The 26,195-nt window shown below is 31.7% G+C and overlaps 1 protein-coding gene across 5 annotated transcripts; it reads left to right on the plus strand.

The window, feature by feature from the left end:
- Nucleotides 1-16,497: 16,497 nt before the first annotated feature.
- Nucleotides 16,498-25,124, plus strand: LOC105121377 (oxysterol-binding protein-related protein 2A-like). 5 transcript variants are annotated; one of them, XM_011019983.1, is made up of 12 exons: nucleotides 16,498-16,763; nucleotides 16,868-17,354; nucleotides 18,976-19,338; nucleotides 20,387-20,483; nucleotides 20,858-21,288; nucleotides 22,069-22,224; nucleotides 22,686-22,853; nucleotides 22,972-23,112; nucleotides 23,223-23,453; nucleotides 23,562-23,681; nucleotides 24,172-24,361; nucleotides 24,772-25,124. In XM_011019983.1, exons 2-11 carry the CDS (start codon nucleotides 16,950-16,952, stop codon nucleotides 24,349-24,351), a joined length of 2,292 nt encoding a protein of 763 aa, XP_011018285.1. In that variant the 5' UTR covers nucleotides 16,498-16,763; nucleotides 16,868-16,949; the 3' UTR covers nucleotides 24,352-24,361; nucleotides 24,772-25,124. The 5 variants fall into 5 exon arrangements, with proteins under 5 accessions (XP_011018285.1, XP_011018287.1, XP_011018286.1 ...); XM_011019985.1 differs by having other exon boundaries at nucleotides 23,568-23,681; XM_011019984.1 differs by having other exon boundaries at nucleotides 18,979-19,338.
- Nucleotides 25,125-26,195: the final 1,071 nt, after the last annotated feature.

The raw sequence follows: 26,195 nt of genomic DNA on the forward strand, positions 1-26,195 counted from the left end.
ACTAATTTTGTGCCACAATTTCATGCTTAATTCTAGTAAATAAGTTTTAGGATATAATTTATATAATTCCCTGACAAAACTCTCATAATTACCATGACCCAAGTCCACTCAAAATCAAGACTTTCCCCGTCAGATGAGAGAGATATGCTATCAAATATTTGTGAGTGGGAAATGAAAATGAAGAAAAAATGATCCGACTCCAAAATATACTTCCTTTGAAACTCAGCTTCGATGGTTGTCTTCCTTCGAATGGAAGCCTTCGGATTATTCGTTTCTTCGGATTAAAGAGAACCCATTTTGACAAAGGTGAGAATATGTAGAACCTAACTAATAACATGATCGATAACTCAAGGAAAAAAAAATCAAAAAAACAAAAAAGGCCACATCTAATTCTTGCCTCGAAAGGGTGATGATACGTAGGGGCAGGCACATGTAGTGCTGGTGAGGCACAATTATGATACGATATAAATTTTGAAATGATAGGGGAGAGTACAAGTGTTGCTTGCTCCATGCACAGATAACATGAAGGAGATACGAGGGGCCGGCGGGGGACGACGTTCTTATAGTGCTCCAATGAGTTGTTTCCCAACTGGAAGTGGCGATCTCCATATTGTTCAATGCTTGAGAAACATGGATGTGATTGCAGGTTGTTGGTTTCTTTGCAATTCTCCTCGACCCTCCCCCTTCTCCTTTGAACAAGCTAGCTAGCGTTTGCCCTGTCATTGTTGTCCTTGATGCTCTTGAATTCCTCATCACGACTTTTTGCTGAATATTGGAATAATTAAGAAGCCCCACAGTACCCAAAACAAATATCTATGCTTAATATCTGAACTACAAACTACAGCTAGCTCCATTGCGAATAATTTGGTATCGTCCGATCTTGCCAGACCTCCCTTTCCGTGGCGAGTTTTTTACCACCATGAAAAGAATGCTCGGAGGAGCTTGTACATGTTAAAGATGATTTTTTATATTTTAAAATTTATTTTTAATATCAGAATATAGAATAATATAAATCACACATGAAAAATAATTTCAAAGTAAAAAATAAATTTCAAAATAGGGTTGGGCTGCAATTCCAAAGAATTCATTAACAAGTTCCGGTGGTTAAAAACTTCAAATAGAGAAAGTACTCTTTACGGCTGTCATGGAATGGAATCTGTGCGATCTTAACTGGACTCAATATATATATATATATAGGTGGTGACACGACACCCCTCAGTCAACAAAAAAAAAAATGCGGTGACAACTCTATTTATTGAGCACATGCACTGACACCTAAATGCAGCTATGAGTGGTATCACCCCTATACTGAGGTGGGAGGCCTTGATCCAATAAGATTCCTCGGCGATGTTGTACGGCTCAAATTCCATTAAACCGCATATTTATTTTAATTAGGTGACAACTAGGAAGATTTAATTCACTAATTAAGGTGACACCCGAGAACTCCTACTACTAATACTTATTTAACAATCAAGTTAATATTTTATCATAAAATAATCAAATTGAGTCCCTAGATTGGATAACCACACTGCCACTACTACTTTCCTCGTTCTCCTGTATGCTGGTCGTTGTCTCCTGTTGTAGTGGGGTCATCACTCGCGAGCTTCACCATTGTTTTTTTCTTTTATATTATAGATACATTTGTAGTCTATGATCATTTTCAAAGCTAAATTATATATATATAAAATCCGTTCACTCGAGATCATCGATCAATTTTATATTTATATATAAATTAAAAAACTTAAATAAAAAAATATTTGTTTTTTAATTAATTTGTTACCACCTGACAATTCCTAATGCTAGCATCATTAGATACCAAAACATCTTGTGATTATGCATAATCTGCTTATTAATTACATTATTAGAGTACACCACCCCACATAGCTTGGAAGTGATGCTCCTCATCGTTTGCCTCCAAATACACGAACAAAAACTATATATTAATTAGTTGATGGCCATGAAGTATAATTAATAAAGAATAAAACCAAGCTGATGCCACGATACAAGCAAAGACACTCACACCTTATCTTCTTTAGGAAAGGGATTTTTTTATAAGCCTAATTTATGACGGCCCGCATATGATCAACCACAAAAAGGTTTTATTTAATTTTCTTCTGTTTTTTCCTGCTTTTGTCTTCAATTAATATGGAAAACCAAAACAAACAGCTACGGCCCCTAATGGAAATAAGGTGTTAGTTCATTCACTACTAACAATGAAGTTACTGCGGAAACAATAAAAAAAATTTCATATTATTAATCTAGTGAGTTAGTTTATTAATATTAAATTATTTTAAAAAATTTCAAATTATTAAAAATATTTTTATTGATGTTCATGCTAAGAAGTTAAATAATATTCATGTCGAGGAGCTAAATGATATTTTAAGAATTAATGAATATATAAAAAATAATAAAGATAGATGTGATGATAAAATTAAAGAAGAAAATAATTTTGTATAAAAATATTTTGAATTGACTCTGTAAGTGAAAATCAATGTTTAATGAAATTAGAATTAATATAATTTTTCTATATGTTATTACTTTAAAATAAACTATTGTTAAACAATTGGTGTTACTATATTATAATTTTACTATCTTTACAGGTTGGATAAACAAGGAATATAAATTATTAAGGAAAAAATTGTTTTATACCAATAAAAATATTGACAAAAATAAAATATCAATGGACTTAGTTTCTTAAAAAATTCCAGAGAGTTGAAAAAAATTATAAAACTTTATCACTATTTTATATAAAGAAATTGCTGATGAACTCAATTCCTCGAAGAATTTTAAAGAGTTGAAAAAAATTTATTGAAATTTGTCATTATTTTATATTGATGAACTTGGTTCTTCAGTAAACAATTCTATGAATTTTGTGTATATGCTTGATTTTATTATTAGCGTGTTACATTTTTGTGTATGATTTTCTTTCCATAACATGTTCATATAAAAAATAAAATAAACTAGTTTGTGGCATAAGTTATTAATACATATTTATAGATTTTTAAATTCTAAATAGGTTTTTGTCTAAGAAAGATGCTGCTGAAGTTTTTTGAAATAGAATATAATGATAATATTATTTTTTAATTAATTTTTTTTAGATGGTAAAAAAAAATAGTAGAGATGAAGACGAACATGAGCAAGTAATGCCAACCATGACAAGGCATTACCATTGGAAAGACAGTAAAAATAGAAATCGCCAATAACATATTTAGCTTTAAACGCATACAAAATGTTGCAATGGTGTTTTGGTATTATTTTTTTTAGTGATTTATTACCGAATTTATTTTGCTATAAAATAATCAAATGAAAATACTAATAACTTTTTATGTTGAAATATATGTTAATAATATTTTTTTATTTTTTAAAAAAAATTTAATACTAACATATTAAAACAATTAAAAATATATTAAATTTTAATAAAAAAAATTAAATTTATTTAGAATGCACCATATTCTAAACGGTGCCGTATGGCCATGCTTGGCAGGACAAACGACGTGGTGTCCTATGGACAACTATTCAAAACTCACGAGGGTATTAGATTGGACCCACTTGAGAAATCTTGAAAAGTACCATCGACCATCCGAGCCAAATAATATGTCGAGAGACCTGTATAATCTCAAGATTATAAATAATAATAGAAAAATAAAAATACCACCATCAATTAGGATAACTTGACTATTTGTCCTTAGAAAATCGGGGCTGCAATTTCCACCATTTAATTCATGTACGGATATATTGAATTAATTAAATTATTGCTTACAATGGGAATGCGAAGATGCTGATGACTTGAAATAAAAACCTCATGTTTTTTCTTCTTTGAGAATCTAAATAGAGATCAAGGGAGGAGGTCGTGGGAGCTGTAATCAGTCAAGAATAAAAAGTTGAACGCTGGTATAGAGATCGACTCAAAAGGTACGTAGAATTCATGAGAGAGCTGGTGGGTGATGTGCCTGAAGATCATTATTTAGGGTACGTAGTGGTCTAATTATAATTAAGACTACATATGTTATGAACCCTTGTGTCAAGGCGTTCTCCTCTCCCTCGACACATGAGCATGTGGATCCCCACATACAGTCACACAACGAAGGACAAACTTCACTATTCTCAAGCATATATAATATATTATATATAAATATAATTAATTAAGAGCATAGTTGCAGTAGATATATTAATGTAGAAGAAGATCAACAAACATTATATTGTGCTCATGGCAATCAGTGCAAGCAATACCCTCGAAAAGAATGAGAAAACGACTATTACATAAAGTTAAGTTGTCCACAGATAAAATAAACAAAGGATAAAAGAAGAGGTGCTTTGCTTTGGTTTTGTATAAAGTGAGATTTAGGGTTCCTTGCGTGACGCTTAAAATAAGCAGCCTTCGCCTTTTCAACATGGTGCCTGGAAGCGACTTGCGATTGGGAATGTCAATTCCTGAGCTTATTGTGGGGCCACGTGGAATGGGGTATTAACGCACCTTAATACAGACACATGGCTAGGGGATAACGCGGAGAGTCTTGGTCTCACAAAGACCTGACACCATTATTTCATGGAGCTGTGGGGGTTCGTGATTTGATTTGATTTGCTTGCCCCCATCATTGAATATTTAACTCTCCTCCTTGGATTAGATTCCCTGTATTATGTATGACCTTACTGCTTAATTAGCCATGCGATCAAGATTGTTTTGTTCCTCCTTTCTTTCTCTTCGTTGAGAGCCAACATCCATCTCAGTTTTGAACGCGAATTAATTCATTCCCAGACAAAAACCTAAAAGACACAATATCCATCAACACAAACCCATTGCTTTCTTACAAAATACTACCTGAAAACCCTGATTACCAATCTCAACACCGCCCCTAAAAAACCCCAAATTTATTGTCAGCGAGACTTTATTTTTTTTTTTAAATGCCGTCTATAGCAAAGGAAGTGGCCGACAAAGCTCCTCTTGATCATAAAGACATGTGGAATTCATCCCTTTCAGCCCTGAACCTACTGAATTTGTTGTGCTCGGGAACTCGTGAAAGCAGTTTCACTTATGGCTGAAGTCCTCCTTTGTGCATAGCCAAACCTTCTGCTGCTCGATCCTTTCTAATTTTCTTTCATGAATGGTAGATCGATGACAAATCCAGTAGGAGTGAAAGTTAAAAGGAGTTTCTTTGTTGATTCTCAATTTCTGATGTACTAAAACTTGAAACATCTAGACTACAAAGTTGTGTTCGTGGAATTATTAAAAGAACAAAGAAAACAGCATGGAGTTCGGTCGGCATGCTTAATTGTAATTTTTAATTCGAACTATAATGGGTAATCGGAATATAGATTAAACTACAGGATATTGGTGTAATTTTCCCAATCTTATTTCATAAATTTTGTTCTAATATCATGTTTTTATTTACATTACCAGATTAGAGAAATGAATTTAATTTTGATAAGTAAATCTTGTGAAAATATATATCACAAACCATAAAATTAAAAACAAATTAATTATATATTATGTCATGTATATGAGATCAATATTTTCCCTCGATTTTTATTATTTATTTTGATGGTATACGTATTTTTAGACTAGTTTTTGCATACCCTAATTCTTTGATAAGCCAGTTATTCAATGAGGTCGGGTTCTGGTTCCGCATGATTGAATTGACGTGTTAGCAAGTCGCCAGGCCTGCTTTCTGACTAGCTTGTAGTGATCACTTTTTTCTTTCTTCCTTTTTCTTATCAGTGCTGAGTTTGACACGTATATGATTAAGCCACAGGTGAAGACTACGGGGAGTGACCATATAACCACAAAATCTACCTGAAACTGAAATCGGAGAGGCACCACTTGATTGCCAGGATTTTTTTTAATAAATTAAAAAATTTAACAGAATAATATTATTTGAAAAAAAAATTGTTTAAATAGTATTTTTTTATTTTTTTAATAAAAAGTTAATAAAAATTATGTTTTAAAAGCACGGCAACTAAGAATTGATTGGCAAATTAAATTAGCTTATCGTGTCATATAAAAATTTATAATCATAATTTTATAATAAAAATTTATAATTTTATGATTTTTTTAAAATATATTTTATAAGAAAAAATATATATTTGTATTTAATTTATAAATTAAAAAATAGACTTTGATTAAAATCTTAAAAAGTTATCTTTCACATAATTATAAGTGATTTTAAATAGCTAGATATGATTTAATCATAATTAAATAATAATTTATTTTATATAGGTTGCATAAATAATATAATAAATGTACTTATAAATCAATGAAATAAATTTAGGTCTAAAATAAGATTTAATCATGCTATATTAAAATAATAACTTAAAATAATTATAACTGGTTTTATAAATAATGGTTAGATCAAGCATTTTACATAAGTTCTTAGATATTATTTTTCTTAAAACAGTTGCGACAAATCAAAGTTTTAGATTTTAAAAATCTAGCTTCAGGGTTCTGGTTTTTATAATTTTAGTAATTTTATGATTTTACTTATAAATCAATACACTAATTAGATTTAAATTTAAATAGATGTAATGATGTGTAACAATGATATCATGGTTTCTAGTAGTGATATCTAAAAGTATGGTATTTAATGGAAGCTTTTAATTCTCTGCATCATCACACCGTATATTTGTATTTTACATGCTAATCGCCTGACTTATCATGATTGCCAAGGGTGGATTTCCACGACTACAGGGAACACAGACGCACACAGACATGAAGAACTCTTGCGTACGTCAGAAAATTTGGAAAACCAAAAGCATATTTGGGGACTCGAAAAGAATGGATTGTGGAGGGCAGGAATAGAAAAAAGAGAGAGGAGGAGGATGGGTAGGAGGGCCATGTAGATTCAATAAGGCGATGAATATGATAAAATAATGCAAGTGACGACGTAATGAGCCATGTAATGTGCTGCACAAACGCCTGTCTTGTGCTGAGGTGAGTCGCTATGGTATAATGTTGAATGAAATAATTAATGTAAGGCGATGATTGTATCCATTTTTATTGAGGTATACTTTCATTTATTTGATTGACTAGAAGAAGGGCTGGTTGACTGAGTGAACCGCAGGTTAGATACATTTTTTTTAGCAAAAAAATAAATATCCAGTCAATATAAACATATATTATAGGACGGAGAAAGTTAATATTGAATGAAAAAAAATCAATATTAAATAATAAAACTAAAAAAAAATAAACCTAAAATAATAATATTAACTCATGTTAATCTAATAAGACTTAAGGGACCAAAAACACTAGGTATGGAAAAACTACTGGACTCAATTATTAACAAATAAAATTTTAAATGATGAATTTTTTTTTAAAAAATCACTCACACAAAAATATAAATAAAAAATAATTAAAAACAAAAAAAAGGCACGATACCACCCAGGTTAACCCGCCAAAATCATTGATCATATCATAAAATTAGGATAATCTGATAGAAAAAAATTAAAGAAAATCACAAAACTTATTTTGTAAAAAAAATAAAATGTCGAGTAATGAAGTCAAAAAAAAAATTCAACCAGTAAAGAAAAAGGACGTTAGCCTATTTTAGCTTATAAAACTCATGATCCGAAGCACCAAACTTGAGATAATTACAAAGCTTAAATTTTAATAAATCAAATATTAAGGGATAAAATTAAAAAAATATATGTATAAGAGGATTCAAAGGATAAAATAACAATTAAAAGATTAATAATTAAATTTCAGAGAGAAAACAAATTGAAAGATAAATAATTTTGAATTGAAAGGTTAAAATGAAAAGAAAAACTAGTTTCACATAAGAATTAAAACAAGAGGCCACAAAAGGAACGAGGACTATATATATACACACACACACACATAGCATCAATTCCAACATACTCTAAATTATACTAAGTTAAATCTTTATATTCTAGCATAATAGTATAAAAATCTCATACTCATTAGACTTATACACTTTTAACAATCCTAAGTGTTATTGAACGAGCTATAGAGATTATAGTTTTCAATTGTTTAGTCTATTTATTCGGAAAGAATGAATCTTATTATAAACAAATTGTAACTTTAAACACTTGGGGGTTTCAATAAAGTCTTAGCATTAGTGAGTTATTGTCACGAAGGAAAAAAGTTAAAGAGAGAATATCTTTAAGTGGTGTAATTAGTTAGTGTGAATCCATCAAGAACATTGTATCTTTTACTTGGATTAGTAAAATAGTACAATACTTGGGTATGGTTGATATTTGAGGTGTGAATGTAGATTTGTCAAACTATGTTAAAAACTGAGTTTAAAATCTCATTCCCCATATCTGTTTTATGTAAACACTTTGATATATTGTTCGTTATTGTGTTATATATGCTTAGTGTTTTTATTTATATTTTTTGATATAATTAGTGGAATATCTATTTCACATCCTAGGTGTTATTTCTGTCTTAATCCTAGAACAATGCCAATATGCGCTGTCACATGAAATCTAATGACATGACTTAAGAAAGGTTTTAACCACTATATATATAGTTTTTTTTTTGAAAATAAATGCAGAGACCATTAGATTATTTATAAATGCTATGTCGTGGATCAAATTAATTTATAAAAGAGTTTTAAAAAATATCTAGATATTGATAATATGTTTTCAAGAAGGAAAAAAAAATTAAACAATGTAGAGATTAACCCGATCAACTTGGCAATTCCAAATATAACTTGAAAAACTAGAAGAAAAAAAATTATTTGATTAAAAAATTTCAAATCAACATTTTTTTTTAAAAAAAAAATATTGAGATGATACTATACTGAATCTACTCGAATCAATCTAGGTTAATAAGTAAAGTTTAATATCTAAATCATGAGATTATGATAATTTCATTGAAAGCAATTAAAATATATCAAAACTAAATTCTTAATTATTTCAATATCAAAGAATAAAATTGAAAACAATCAATTAAAAAATAAAAAACTCAAATAAATAAAGGCTAACAACAATAGCAAATACATAATAAATTTATTAAAAAATAAAAAATTATATTTATAGAATACCAGATAAAAATAAAAAATTTAGCATGTAAATATTATTTAATATCACAATACAATACCGAATACACAACAAATAAAATTTATTCCATATAAATATTATCATGTAGCATGACTAGCATTTCGCACGTAGGGTAAGTGAATTATTGACATCGATAAGATAAAAGAAAGGAAGGAGGAAGCGTGGGGAATGGAAGAGCGAGCCAAATGCACGTGGTCCGAAACCACTGCAACTGCTGTTACATGTGATTTTTAAAAAAAAAAAATAAGTTAAAGGGCACAAAATTAAAAATATTCCTGAAATAACACAATAAAATATTTGTGGAATAGAATAATTTAAAAAATAATTATTAAAGTAGCAATTTATAATTGCATGATTGAAAACATGATATTTGTAGCTTGTTATTATTTATATAATAATTTTTAAATTTTTTTATTAAATAGACAAAAGAAAATAAAGAAAATAAATTTATAAAAGTACTATTAATTTTATAATCTGAATTTCAATATATTTCGATCATTTCTCTCTCTCTCTCATTTAACCTCTCCTGCTTATTTAATAATTGTTTTTTGAAGTCGTCAACAAGTTATAAATATTTTATTTTTAAATTAAGAAATATATAATTTGTGTTATTTTATCATTTTTTTTAATTGCCAATGTTTTTTTAAAAAAAGTACCAATAAGTAAAAATCGCCACTACACGTGAGAGTTGGTGATTCTTCCTCTTGTTTCATCAATAGCTGACACGTGTCAGAAATAGTGTTGTCTACTACTCTCGGCCCCTACACGTCCCGCCGGACCACTCCACCAGATGCTATGACTTTGAGAACCGTACGGAATGCGTGGTTAATTTTCACGGGCCGGCTGGCTCTACCTAAAGGTTGGCTCCCGAAATTAATAATTTTTACTTTTTGTTTGTCGTAGCGGCAGCACCCAGCTAGTGAGATATCGCCATTGTTGCATCGCTTTCACTGTACAGATGTTGTTTTTTGGGCGTCCATACATACACATATTTGTGACTTGCTCACAAGCCTCTATAATATTCAAATTGCATTAAATTATTTCATTTTCACTTTTTACCCTTTCGTTTTTTTTTAAAAAATTAAATATATCAGCTGGATCAAAGATTCAGTGACTTCTCACTGTGTCGTGATATCAGGTTCTTATGACGCATGCATTAATTAATAGTTAGTGTTTCACTTAAATGGGAAAATTAGATGGCTTTATTTCAGGGGTAGGGAGGTATTTTCCATGGGAACTGTTAGTTATTACAAGAAAAAATAGGGTTGGTTTCATTTAACAAATCTCAGGGCCTGTTCGCCCAAAAATATGTTTCTTTTTTATTTCTGTTTTTTTTCTTTTCATTTTTTTATTGATGAAAAATTAAAAAAAATACATTTATTTATCAAGAACAAAGACAAATTTTTCCAATGCAAGAATGTATAATAATCATCTTAATATTTAATATTTGTGATGATCTAATCGTAACATATTGATTTTATTTAATTTAAATTAAGAATTATCATGAATAAATTATATTTTTAACTTAGGAAAAATATTTATATTGTATTTATAATAAAAAAATAAATTTAGAACACTAACTGCTATATTATAAAAAACAATTTTAATCATTTACATTTCTAAAAAGAACTTGTATATAAAGGAAAAAAAAACTATTGTCGACGTCATTTTCTTTTTGGAAAACAGTAAAAGACTTTAAAAAAAAGTGGACAATCCCTAAAATATATTTTCTAAACTCAGTATAAATTAGAAAAAAAAAACAGTCTTTAAATACTTTAAACGAAGAATATTGATTAAAAAAAATAAAATATCCTTAAAAACAAAACATCAATCTGTTTTTCAATTGACTGATTGGCATGTTCCAATAGGCACTCCACTCCACCTCTTTGCCTCTTCCATGAAATTTCCTTGGAAGTGGATGGAACAGGTCGACGGTACCCTTGCCATATTACTTGGATCTCCAGCCTCATTTTCGAGAAATGGAATTTATCGTTCGCATTGATTTGTCACTTTCACGAAACAAATAAGTAAATCTTGCTCAAAGAAAACAGACTAGAAATAATGGTCCTAAGTATTCATTTCGCAGGCTTTATTTAGTCTTTGAGTCAAAAACACTTGCTAGCTAAGAGAGACTAGGATGAAGTAGGCATAGTATAATAAGTACTGGTCCTGTCCATGGCTATGGACTTTAGCTCTGTCTGTGGTTACTGGAGCTGCGAGCGAGATTTGAAACCACCGCCGATTTCTTCTCTGTTTGCTTTCAAATATCTTCTTGTTTTTTAGCCACTCCCCGCGAGGTGGTGTGTCTCCATGCCCATGAGTTGAGTTTTCAGTGGTGGAGGTGGCTCTGTACTCCACGCACAGAACACGGTAAATGAATCCAAACATGACCCTGTTACTTGTAGGGGAACATCAATCTTCAATCTCAGCCGTGAATGACCTCAAGTGGTGATTTCCAATTTGATGTTATTTACGTAAAAAGTTAATTTGTCATGTTACACATAAAACTCCAGATAGCTAAGAAAAATATTAAGAGCACGGTTTTTTACGCGGCTGGCTGTGTTTTAATTAAACTATATATTTAAGTTGTTTGATAAAAATAAAAATAAGATTTATTATTTATAAATTTCACGGTATTTTTATGTTCAAAATATAAAAAAAAAAAACAAGTGATTCTTGCTTTTAGCACGGTGTTTATACTAATTACATTATTAAGTGAATAATATAATTAATATGAATAGTATAACATGTTATATTTTTCTAATCGGATCAGGTCCGGTTCAAAACTTAATATATATTGAATAGAGTCCGACCCGGTAAAATAAAAATATAAAAATTATTTTTAATTGTGTTTTATTTAAAAAATTATTATTTAACATTATTTAATGATACTATATAAATTAGACATGAATCGTTTGATGACGTAACATTTTTAGAATTTAATCGCAATTCTAATTTTGTTCCTAATTATATTTTATCTGATGTTATTGCACATTTAAAAAACTAAAAACACCATAGTCCTTGCTGGATGTATTTCATACATGATATAATTATAAATAATTTAATGAAACAATGAAAAATATTTTATATAAAATATTATTTATTTCAGGTATAATCACAATAGTTAAATTTACAATATTTAACTTAAGAACCATCAATATTAATATATATTTTTTAAATTATTTTATAACCTCAATTTTAAAAGTATTATTAACCAAACACATTAAACTACTTTTTATTTAACCTTAATTTCAACTACAATTTTAAATAAATATATATAAATATCAAATCAACCTCAATAAAAAAAATTTATAAAATAATTTTTTTCAAGCCATAATCACAACATTTATCATAATATCAAATACACCTTTAGCCCGTGATCCTAATTATATTTGAAAATGTTATCAAACTATGTTTTTAAAATTTTAAAATTATTTAATTATTTAGATTTTTTTAAAATAATGATATTTAAAATAATTTTTTAATATATTATTTTAATATATTTTTAATCAAAATATATTTCAAAAATCAATAATTATTGCACTATGTTAATAATAACATGCTTGCTATACTTGAGTTTGTCTCATTGTGTTAAATTGTTTTTAAATTGCTATAATAAAAGTATCTCTCCTTCCTTCACCCATTTCCGCTACAATTTTGCGCCGCCTCGATCTAAATTTGAATTTCAAACGATCGATCTCTTCCATTCAAATTGTCCACTAAAGCTACAGTAAGAAAATAGTCCAAAGCTAAACACAGCGAATGCAATTGATAAAAGTAAATTGCTTCTCAATTTTAAAAGTTTGTTTGTTTTTATATTTTAAAAATATAAAAATAAATAAAATTTAAATAAAAAATATTTTTTTGATATTTTCGGATTGTTATCCTATAATGATATTAAAATAAAAATAAAAAATAAAAAATTATTATTTTAATATATATTTTTTAAAAATATTTTAATTCTAATTAAATAAGAAAAGTTGCGTGTGTCCTGTAGAAGGAGAACAAATCCGTGCAAACATTACCAGGCAACAGTCTTGTTTGCCGGTGAAGACGTGGTAATGTGAAACTTTAAAAGAAGACAATAGCAAGGTATAATTTCAAAACATTCGAGATTGTTCGGAAATGTGAGTTAATTCATGTATTTAAATGGTTTTAAATTTTAAAAAATATTTTTTATATTTTAAATTATTTTAATGTACTGTTTTTAAAAATAATTTAATATAAAAAATATTTTTAAAAAATAACTATAATTATACTCCAAAACATGCAAAAAAATATTAAGATTGGCTTTAAAACATAGATGGGTAAGCTCCGTTTTCTGTTTATACTTATCAATCAATCATGCCGTTAGTTCGACGATTCAAAGTTTGGTAACAACCAACAAGTTCAATTTTCATGTATCTTGAAATTAGATGCAAATTACCTAATACCTCACAAGGTTTGAACATGTTAACATTTTCCACTCTGCATTCAAGTAATTATACTTTACATTGCTACCACGTGTATAGTTATAACACTTTACGTGCTAAGCCATAAACACGCGAACTCAATTAATAAAAAAATTAAAATAATATTGTAAGCTTGTTATTATAATATTCTAGATGTATTGAATTTAACTAGTTTTTTTTTTAAATATTATAAATATATACAAATTAAGTTTATATTACTAAATTTCATATATTTATATTTAACAACAAACCTATAATATGGACCATAAATGTCATGATACCTTAACATTAAATTTAATTTTCATATATTACATCACCATTAAATTTTAATTATATTATCTCTTCAGATAAATTTTTTTATTATATTAAAAAAATATAATATTATATTCAATATTAAATATTTTAAAAGAAAAATATTTCTAAATAAAAAAAATTTCAATTCACAAACTATTAAATATATAAATAAAAAATATAAAATATACAAGTTCGATTGAATTTTAAAAGTCTCTACCCATTATATCTACTATCCACTATCGTTTACGATACATCTGTTATCTAACCTTCACAAGCTAAGCGGTCAGATAATTAGTAGATTTTTTAACACCCTTGATTATAATTGATTAAAGTATGATAGATGTAGTTAATTCTTTGAACACCCCTAATTATAATTATAATTGATTTAATGTTTAAAAAAGTCTTATAAGTGTAGTTAAAAAAATCATCGATCTACACCTCTCTCTTCACCAATAGCCTCCCTTCACCACTGATCACCAGTCTTCCTCTTCTCTTCCCCGCTAACCATATCACTAACAACCCCCCCTTCACTCTCTCCACTCACCATCACCGACCAAAACCACCTAAATTAAGCCTAATTAACATCAGCAACCGCATAATAATCACCCATCTCTGAGCAGCCCCGTCACTTCAGACCACCTCTTCCCCGCATCAACCACCCTTGGAGGCTTCGCCAACATGCTAGCCTCTTCGTAACCTAGCAGCCCTTTTATCTCTTCCACCACCGTAGTGAACCCAACACCACCACAACCGAACCACACGAACGCCAGAACTAGCACCACCACACCAGCCCAGCACTTCATTGGAATTAGCCACCACAGCACAACAGTCACCAGCTCTGATTGAACCAGCAACTACCAGATCTGGCCTGTGCACCACACCAGCTAAACTAGCAACATCCCCTCTCTCCCTCGCCAGAAAACAACCTCAACATCAAATGATTCCAACCACCCTACTTCTCTCAGATCATAGCCTCTAATATGACAGATGTTGTTATTGTCATGTCTGATGGGAGCTATTATTGGTGGTGATGATGTTGGTTGTGGTGTCACTCACTAGTTGTTATGGAGAATCTCGACAATGAGGTTGCCATTCATATACAATTGTTATTGCTATTAATAAATAAGGGTTGTTGTCGTTGGTTTTTCATTGGTTTTCGTTGTGGGTAAAGGTGCAGCAAGCTTTAAATCGTTTTAGGATCAAGGATGAAGTATTCAATTTAGAAACAATGATGGTTCACTATGACGATGGCATGGGGAAACAAACGAGAAAGTAGAGGAGAGGGGGGAGATGGCTGTGGTGGCTGATGGAGATAGGAGGAGAGAAGGAAGGTATAGGAAAGAGGAGGAAAAAAATCTAAGGACATTTTAGTCTTTTCACCAAGTTTTTTTTTATTTTGACTTCAAAAGTTGGAGAAAAAAATGTTATTGCATTCGTGCCTAAAAGCGAAAAATAAAAAATAAAAAATAGGTAAAATTATTTATTTTTTAAAACTTATTTTTGATATTAAAATATAAAAAATATAAAAAATCAATTTAAATTAAAAAAGTAAAAAGTTTTTTAATTTTTTAAAAGCATTTTCATTGAAAAAAATAAAACAGACTCTTTCGCTATCTAGAGAACGTTATACTGATTTATAAATTAATTTATCACAACACATAAACTAATTAGATATACTAATTTATCGAAATTGCTATATGTGGAAAAATTGCAATACATCTCATGACCATCTCTCATCACCTACATTGCCTGCGTTTATACGCAACAGAGAGCTCGCTCGCTACAGGCATCTCTGAGATGATTTAATTCATATCTCAATCCGTACGTGTGTAGAGCCATCCATGTTTTCAACATTTCACTCGACGTGAATTACAATCTATTAATTTTGACGCAATTTTTTTTTTCTTGCAAACAATTCCTTGTTTATAATAATAAATTAATTTCCTCATGGTAAAATAGCTTGTGGTCCCTCCTTTTGCTTTTCCGGTTAAACCAAACTTGCACTTTATGTTGGACCAAATCAACCGCTCCCCTTCCGGTTAAAGGCAAAGCAAGAAACTTTTTTTCAATTATATATATATCTCATGTTTTGCTGCTCAGTTACCTACAGCTTTTTTATGAAAGGGCCGAAAAATCACTATATCTATTTTTATATTATTTTCATTTATATCTATTTTCTTAAAAAAAATTTAATAAATTAATTTAACAACCCATCTCAATTTCATCGATGAAACCATGTTGGTAATTAAGCCGATCAAGATTTTGGGCCACTTAAATCCGTTGGATTTATCCACCTGGTGTTTTAATAATTTAAATAATTAGATTAAAATTAATTTAAATTTAACCAAATCTAATGTTATTTAAAAATGAAAATATTTAATTGTGCACACGCGTGTGTATATATGTATATTTTTTATTATAGATTGCAGTTTTTGTTATTTAGATATTTAAGATTTTAAATTTGATTTATAATTTTGATATTTGAATTATGATTGTTGATTTAAGTTTTTTATTTATCATTTGTTTCTTAAATTAAAGTTAAAAATTATATTAAAATGGAGATTTAAATAAGTTTTAATATAAGTCGTCATCCATTCTATAGTTTGATCATCCAAACCATGCAACGAGTACGATAAAAATCATCGACTTCCTCCATCCTCGTCTTTGCTTGCACTCTCAGAAATCAAATAAATTAATATACTCATTACTATTCTCTTGAAAGGGAAAGGGGGAGAGAGAGAGAGAGAGAGAGGAAGAAGCAGCTCAAACTGACTCTTGAATTACCATTCTGCCATCATCCTCTCTTCCATAATTACCCCCTCTCCCTCAGTTTCACTCTCCTCCTTCAATGCATTGCGCGCACACATACACATACTATACATAAATATAACACAAAAACTGCAACTCTTCTGTACCAGTATAAATATTTTATACCTCAAGGACCCCTTTTATAAACAACCCAGAAACCAGAATCATCTCTTTCACCATTTCTCTCTCACACAGGTATTGCCCAAACACTATGTTCATTCTCTCACTCTTTCTCTTCTGATTATTAATGCTGTTGTTTTGTTTGATTATCGTCTCTCTCTTTGTGCGTGTCAATGCAGCAAGTGCTAGCTTGATGTGGGGATTGCCTTTCTTTTTATTATCTGTAGCGAATTAGCATTAAGTTTGTTTTTGGCTCTAAAGATGAGGGTCAGAGAAATGCATCCATTATGCTGCATCTCACTAGAGAGTCCAGGTATCGGGAGCCAATCACCGGATGCAACGTTGACTCGGGCAAGATCGTTGCCTGCGACATTTTCCGGCGGATCTAACGGCAATGTAGGGGGGAAAGCGGCGGGATCGGAGGCGACGGTGGCTGGGGTGCTGTATAAGTGGACGAATTATGGGAAAGGGTGGAGATCGCGGTGGGTCTTGTTGAAAAATGGGGGGCTTTCTTACTCGAAGATTCGTCGACCGCCGGAGAGTATTAATCTGTGTGATGATGTTAGATTGATTGGAGAAATATCGACGAATCGATTATTGAGATGGGATAGTCGTGGCAGTGGAAGACAGAAACCGCAAAAAACTGTTGGCACTGTCCATCTTAAGGTATCATGAGTAAATTGAAAACCGGGAACGGGGAATAAATATTTATGGATCAATGAAGTGAAGGTGTTTGGTTGTTCATTCATCTATTTTACTTTATTTTTTTGGGCGGTATTGGAGGAACTGTTGCTGATATCGGAAAGTTTTTGAAAAAAAAAAAGTTTACATTGGATTTATTTTTCCTTATCAATTCTATCAATTTATTTATCTTGCCAAATTGGTTTTGGATTCATGCTTGAGTGAGCAAAAGAAGGAGATGTTTCCCTTTCCCTTTTAAATTGCTTTTGTTGTTGATTTTAATGTATCGAACGGAGTACTCTGTTTTGGTTTGTGTTTTTACAGTTTCAACTGGTTGTTAATGCATAGTGGGTCACATCAGCAGGGGGGGTTTTGGTGTGTTGTGGGGGTGGGTGGGTGGGTGGTGTAGCTAGAATAAGGTACGGTGTAGGTTAGGTATTTAAAGCTTCGGTCACACCAACGGTGTTGAATGGATGGATTTTAGGAACTATCAAATGATCTTTCATTTCTTGCTTTTTATCATTGACTTGAGTTTTGTTTTCACACACATCCCATCCAACGCCAAATCCATTAGCTTCTTTACTGCCCTGTATTTTTCACACCTAGGTTTAAACTTCTTCTTTCCTTTTCTTTTTGTCTGTAAAATAATGAACATGGCATTGATCGAATGGGAGGGGTGGCGTGTCTCTCCGAAATGATGAGGTGGGTTTTGTTTGTTACTGGATTAGGTCTGTTTTTTGGGATTTGAGTGGCTACGTGGGTAATTCTCTTATTATTATTTTATATAATAAGCTACTGGATTTTTTTTTTATTTGAGTTGATGGTTTTGACATTGAAGCAGTCACTGAACAATTTTGAGACAGCTAGGTGCGGGCTTCACTTATTTTGAAAGTCTCGGAGTTTATTAATTTTAATTCTACAGCGAGTGTTTATAACCTAGTGAAAAAAATGATGCTTTTTTTGCAAGACTTTTAAGCATATTCTTTTATAATCAGGAGATCCATCAGACTCCAATTTTATGCCTCTTTCTTACCATTGACTAGCTTTCGCATATTTGGGGTCTCTTTTTTTTTTGACCAAAACATTTTGGAATCTGAGCGGTGGTTCATCGATTTTGAGTTCTTACACCTGATTTATATTCTCGTGGCCAAACATTAGTCCGTGTTGTTACCGTTACTGGTGGTTTTGAGGCGCCATTTGGCCCTAAACTAGTTAAAGGCTTTTGCTCCTACTTGGGTTATTTCTTGGTTAGCTGAAAGGTGGGCAGGACCCGGTTCAAGAATCTTAGCGGTTTCTCCCCTGGGCGTGTCCTGTTATCTTGTTACAGTGATTTGTTTCTTGTCATGGGGAGCCTAGTCCTTTAACATTATAGCTTCTCCTTATCTAAATGAATCTTTTAAATGTTATCCCCCTTTGAAATTAAGAACACATTCATTATTCGAGCTTATTCCTAATTTTTGATTTTGTTGTTGATTTAGTTAGACAATCATGCTACAATCTTAGTTGTGAAGAATAAAGATAGCATTTTTAGTATGTTTATATTGAACAATGTGATGATATGCAATTTTTGGGAATGTTTATCCGGATGCTGTCTGAATTGGTGTAGCAGATCTCATCATTTCGTGAGAGCAAGTCCGATGATAGGCGGTTTTATATATTTACGGCTACAAAGACACTTCATCTGAGGACTGATTCAAAGAGAGATAGAGTAGCTTGGATACAAGCCTTGGTCTCAACCCGGAGCCTCTTTCCATCTAGATCGCTAAATGATAGTCTCTCCCTTGTATCACATGATTTGTCTATCTCAACTGACAGGCTTAAAAAACGTTTACTTGAAGAGGGTATCAATGAGAACCTTGTAAAGGATTGCGAGCAGATCATGCTATCGGAGTTTTCTGAAGTACAAGGACAAGTTAAAGTTCTCTGTGAAGAACGGTCCTATTTGCTAGACACATTAAGGCAATTGGAGGTAACTAATAACCACTAACTTTCGATTGGAGATATTGGTAGTGATCTTCTGTATGTTTATGCTCTTTTACACATCTGAATGAATTGTTCTTTTTTGTTCATTGCATTATCATGTCAATTTTAAAATTGTTGTGATCGATCCTTTTCTTGAACACAAACTATTTAATGGGAGGATGGATTCAAGTATTTGTTCGTCTTGAAGTGAAAAAAAATACCAAGGGTGAAAAAAGTCTTCATCTTTTTAACAATACAAACATGACCCTAGCTCATGTAGATTAAATGTTATTGACTAGCGTATTTCTCGAGAAAATCCTTGGTTTTGTGCATCTCCAATATCTTCATGGATCAGGTAGCAGCTTAGCATTTCCTGAGTGGTAAAAATATGTCCTACGTGCTTCTAACATGTACTATGCTTTCTAATCTCCTTTTGAAATTTGTTTGAAAACTAAGTATTATAGTGCCCGAGCAAGAGCAGAGAGTCAATAGAACGACACATGATGATGCCGATAGGGTTTTGAATTGAAAAAAAAAAATATAATTTGCAGGTAGTTAATGAAATTTCTACTGTTCATTTGTAAAATTTGAGACTATTACAGCATATTGGAAAAGTGTGAATGCTTTGTAATTGATGGGAGTGCCTGGACAAAAATAAGTTGCTATATATTTTAATTTATGGAATAAAGAATCACTAATATATTCTACCAAACATAGACCAATATAATATTAATTTCGAACATAGAGGTTCACGTTTGTTTTCTTAGTATTAGTGTTGAGTAATGACTGACATGATACTTTTGTCTTTGCATTGCAAGTGATGAACAGGCTGACAATTGACAAAGCTGATCCAAAAACTATTTGAATTGTAATATTATGTTCAGTACCATGGCTTCTCTAATGTTTGCTTTAGATCTTATATTTCTGGATATAACTATTTGTTTTCTTATAAGGTGGATGGTTGCAGGTATTATTTTGTCAAGTATGCATGCTTTGAAATAAGCTTGCATTGCATAACCCCAATAATAATTTTTTTTCTTAATTTTTTTATGCAGGCGGCTAATATCGAGGCTGAAACCGCAGGAATTCCAGATGGCGAATATCAATTGACAAAGCATGAATTTTCAAGTTTAGGACGTGGAAAATATAGTGGTATGGTACCTGGCACTTCATCTTCCTATTTTAAACACATTACTTGTACAAATTACTAGAATTTTGTCTTTCTTCTGATCACTGAAGTTAACCACTGCTTGCACAACAAAAAATTGAGGGGATCTGGTGTATTCTCATGGAGTTGAAATATTTTAAATACTGGATGTTATACAACTTCTTTCTTGATTGTAGTGATGTTAATTGGTTGTCTCATATTTATTGAGCAATAGTTCATTAATATTCTGCTATGCTTTATTTATTTATCTTTTTTATTTTTAAAAGGTTTCCTGCTCAACCAATTTGCATCAATAACTATATTTCACAAAGCTTTTTCCCATGTAGTCTTATCCCTGGTGTCCTATTATGAATTTCAGAATATAGCACAACTGAATCATCTGATGATATTGAGAAACAAGAGCTTGAGGAAGTGTCAGATGAAGATGGAACCTCCTTTTATGACACAAAAGAATATTTTACTGAACCGACATCAATGACAGAAGCTGCAAAGTACTCAGAGAATCATAGGAGATTTAATCAACTTGACAGTGAAGAGAAAATGCGTGCTGATAAGCAAGTTTGTAGTTCTGGATATCCACATATTGAAAGGCGAAAAAAGCTTCCTGATCCGGTTGAGAAAGAGAAAGGGGTCAGTCTGTGGTCCATGATCAAAGACAATGTGGGGAAGGATCTCACACGAGTCTGTCTCCCTGTTTACTTTAATGAACCAATATCCTCTCTTCAGAAGTGCTTTGAGGACTTGGAGTACTCCTATCTTTTGGACAGAGCCTATGAGTGTGGAAAAGCAGTAAGAGTTGCATACTTTTTAGTCTATTAGATGCTCCTCATGTCTTGATTCACATTGAACAACCTTTTCATTATTACACAATGCAAATATCCAAGTGTCTTGAGTATTGCAAATTCTTTATTGTGTTTCTTTACATTGCTGTCCAATGTTTTTTACACTTGCATGTGAGTTTTATAAATTATGCACGCTCCAATTCTATTGTCAACAATGAGATGGTAAACAACACGGATTCTCTATGGAAAGTGATAGATTTTATTCTTCTTTATTTCTGGACATTTCTCACAGATTAAGGTCTATGCAACAAACATCAATGTATTTATAAGCATTTTAAATATCTATGAGTAATTAGGAAACCTGAGAACTTCAGCAACTGATCTCCTCTCTGTTGATGTTTCCTTGCTGTGATACTGACTTGTACGTTAAGGTGCCATGTGAAATAACAATAGCCGATCTAACATCTACGGGGAAACCAGTGCCCCCCCAAGTAAATATAATTGACTCCATCAAACAATATGTCTTGAATTCTATGCATGGAATTTGGCTAAACCTTAACATATTTTGACCAGTAGACGTTGATGGATTTCAGATAGCATTTAAATTCTATAATTGCTCGTATAAAATATCTGAAGCATGCAGTAAAATGCATGCGTTGTGAAGTCTCAGTTTCTTTCATGTCATGGACTTATTGGCATGTTTTTAGCATCAAATATTTCATGAAAAAGGAAAATCTCATTGGATTGCTGTTTGGTCCTCACTGTTGCAATGTGTTTTATTTTTCAGGGCAACAGTGTCCTAAGGATCCTAAATGTTGCTGCTTTTGCCATCTCTGGATATGCTTCCTCTGAAGGCCGGCACTGTAAACCCTTCAATCCTTTGCTAGGAGAAACTTATGAAGCTGACTTTCCTGATAAAGGAGTTCGTTTCTTCTCTGAAAAGGTCAGTAATATTTATATTGAACTCAAATTGATCGCCAGCTGCTGACTGAGCTTTTATTGAGATATACTTTTCTATACTGAATGAAAGATTATGACATATACTTTGGCAGAGTTTCAATTTATTGCATAGGAAATTTTTTAGTAAAAACAAGACTGTTTAGTGTCCTAATAAATGCGGAAGGGCCTGCCTGCACCACACTTTTTTTTAAAAAGGGGAATTAAATTTTTTTATAAATCGCAACACTTGGGAAGAAAACTAGATGCTGGTCAAATCACTGTCCAGGGTTTGGGAGTAAAATTCTATGTGAAATTATTTAAACAAAATAGAACGGCTCATTTAGTTTGTCAAATAGGTGAAACGAGCCAAACAAAATGTTCTTTGGGAAGATAAGGAACTGTCTGGTCATGAATGCTTTTCTCTTCAGATGAAGTACATTTCAATGATATTTTGAGTTGAAACAGGTTAGTCACCACCCAACTCTCATTGCCTGCCACTGCGAAGGTAGAGGGTGGAAATTCTGGGGTGACAGCAACCTCCGCACAAAATTTTGGGGGCGGTCAATTCAGCTCGACCCTGTTGGAGTTCTGACCCTTGAGTTCGATGATGGTGAAATATTCCAGTGGAGCAAGGTATACACTTCTGTGTGACTGTCTGTGCAGGACATGACCAGTGAATTCTTTTGATCTTCTAACTTCCATTTCTATCAGTATGGTGCATTTGATTTGACACAATATTTGCTTCTGTCAGGTCACAACAACTATTTATAATCTTATCCTTGGAAAAGTGTATTGTGATCACCATGGGATGATGCATATACAAGGAAATCGAGAGTATTCATGCAAACTCAAATTCAAAGAACAATCTATTCTTGACAGAAATCCTCACCAGGTTAGAAGATGTTAGGTCTTCTGTCTTCATATGGTTTCCTCATTAGAATACAACATGGCTGGTCCTAGTTCTAGTTATTTTCCAATTCATTCTGTGTCCTGTATTTATAGGTCCAAGGGTTCGTTGAAGATGTTTCAGGTAATAAAGTAGCTTCGTTATTTGGGAAGTGGGACGACAGCATGCACTATACTACTGGGGATGGCACTGGCAAGTCAAAGGATCGCATTACCTCATCTAATGCCACCTTGCTTTGGAAAAGTAATAAGCCACCTCCCAATCTGACTCGGTACAACTTGTCATCATTTGCTATTACTCTAAATGAATTAACGCCAGGACTCCAGGTAGTGATGATTTATCATATAGATTTTCTAGTAACCATTTTCCTTTTCCACGTTTGCATCTCTAATTGTTTTTTATAGCCATGTCTGATCCCGGGTATTTGATAACGGATTAAGGAGAAGCTCCCGCCCACGGATTCCAGGCTTAGACCAGACCAGCGGCATTTAGAGAACGGGGAATATGAAAAAGCAAATGGAGAGAAACAGCGGCTGGAGAAGAGGCAAAGAATGGTATATTCAGAGCTCTTGATCTTTCTTTACTTAATTATACTTAATGTTAGTTCAGATATGTTGGAATAATTATAAGAACTTGGTGTGTGGACGTGGACTTTCTAGTGGCGATGGAAGAAGATTTCCTTTTTGCCTCGGCTAAGATTTGAACTTAATCACTATTAGTAACTTGAGATTAGATATCACTGGTGTGATTATGCTGTTGCTTGTGCTACATATGAACTAATGAGATGCGGACAATTAGGCTGTTATGTAGTTTTTTTTAGTTTACTGATGCCTGGATGTTGATTGATTCTGTTACTTCGATCAACATCATTTAGACCCCTATATATCAGAGTATAAATCTGGAAGAAATGATAGTTAAGAATTCTTTGAATGGCTAGATTTGAATATTAAGAGCTGGATGAGTCATAAACCTTATATGTGCACTCACAAAGACCCGTCATCATTCCTTATTGGAGGTCACTATACTTTCGTTCATTCTATGCAGTCAAGGAAATTACAAGAGCATGGATGGAAGCCAAGATGGTTCCAAAAGGAAGGTGAAAACGGATCTTTCCGCTATGTTGGTGGCTACTGGGAAGCCCGAGAGCGGGGAAACTGGGATGGATGTCCAAATATATTTGGCGAGTTCAATGAAGAACTTGTGGAATCTTCTGAAGGGCCTTGACTTGATGGAGGTGTATATTATTCTAAAAACTGCATTTTTACGCTTTCTTGAAAGTGCAACTTCTTTGAAAACTTTTTGTGCTGGTGCACCATTGTTTGTGGTGAAACGAGAACCTAAAGCATGAATCAATACGGACACTATATCCTAGTCTAGAAATTCTTTCACCAATTGTTTTTTTTTTTTTTGACCCGGCATGTGCTCTGCCCATGCCATGCTAGCTGGTGAAAGGGTTAAACGATGAAGGAGTAGACATGCATTGTGATACAGTAAAACGAAGTCCCTCTAAAATTGTGTTTACCATTCATAGAAAATTCCTTGTGTTGAAAACGAAATTTCTAAGCAGCAAAAAAGTGGAAATCAAAACTGACCACAGACAATAGCCCTTCTATTAGAACTGATCTGTGCTTATTGATGATGCAGAAAGGGTTGTCATAGAGCAAGATGCGGACATCAATTTGGTTGGGGTTGTTCCAGATTCCAGGCCACTTTCAAAGGTTGTAGTCCAAGGTTGACAATGTTTTTCCTGTGGACACTTATTGAGCACCTTAATTTTTCAGTTTACAGAGGATGGACAGGATAGAGCCTTTTCCTTGTAGCATTCGTAATTTTCTGCTATAAGGTGCTATTTGTGTAATGTAGTCTCTCTCTCCCTCCCTCCCTCTCTATTTGTTACAGTTCTTTGAACTACACCAGCCATTGGCTGGAAATCTTATTTTGATATTTATTTATATTTCTGTCAGAAATAAAAGAAAAAGGAAATGTATTATTGCCATAATCCCACACCAACTTAATTGAAAATAAAACACAAGTATTCGGAGAACCTTCAAAGCTTTTTTGATTAGATCAAACTTACTTTAAATTGAAAACATACACGCACACACACACACCCCTTTAACTATTCTAATCTAACCAGAAATCTAATTATCCAATTAAACAAGAATTCTAATAAATTAATTTAATAATTTTATTGTTTTAATCAAAGATTCCTACATGTATTAGGATTATAATTAATATCTAATAATTTATCTCTTAAACTGATGTTCTTAACACTTAATTTATTAATGAAGAATATTTTTTAATTTTATTTTGAATATTTATTTTACATTAATGATCTTTTATCTTTGAAGTTTTGTTATTTTTCAAGTACTGTTTATCATTTTGACATCAATTTCATCACTCATAGTCTTTCGACACTTTATTTTTTTATAGCATCTTCAAAAATTATATAATTATAATAAGTGAATAGAACAAAATGAGTAAGTGAATCATCAAATTGATTGGTTTTAATTATTTTATAAGCACGCATCCATGCATGTTTTTTTTTTAACATGTTATAATCATTGACCATTATAAGTTAGCTTTGATCATTTACTAGTTGTGATGTATTTTCCATATGCTTTTCATGTTTCTTATCATTAAGTGTATTTTTGTTTTCATATTTAAGGAAACTTGTTCCAACTTTTTTTCTTGCCTTTTCTTTTAAAAAAATGATATGTTAAAATTTGTTTCTCTCTCTCTCTCTCTCTATCTATCTATCTATCTATCGATCCATTTATCTATCTATCTCAAGGCTTTCTCTTTATCACTAGATTAGTTTTAAATCTCTTCATGCCTCTTATAAAAACTATCTCCAATACCTTATTATGCATATTTATGCCTTATAAGAAGTTTAGATGTTTTTTATTTTAAATCCTTTTGAACCATTGATTAGTACTTAAAAGTGCATTTTTATCATGGTTTTATATCATCATTTTGCACTTGAAGTATCAATAACTCCTTAACCAAAGCATGTTTTATAATAATATATCTAATAATATAAGATACATTTAATTTGTGGTAAATGT

The sequence above is a fragment of the Populus euphratica genome, unplaced genomic scaffold (genome assembly GCF_000495115.2).
Source record: "Populus euphratica unplaced genomic scaffold, PopEup_1.0 scaffold25.1, whole genome shotgun sequence".
In the NCBI taxonomy this organism is placed as follows: domain Eukaryota; kingdom Viridiplantae; phylum Streptophyta; class Magnoliopsida; order Malpighiales; family Salicaceae; genus Populus; species Populus euphratica.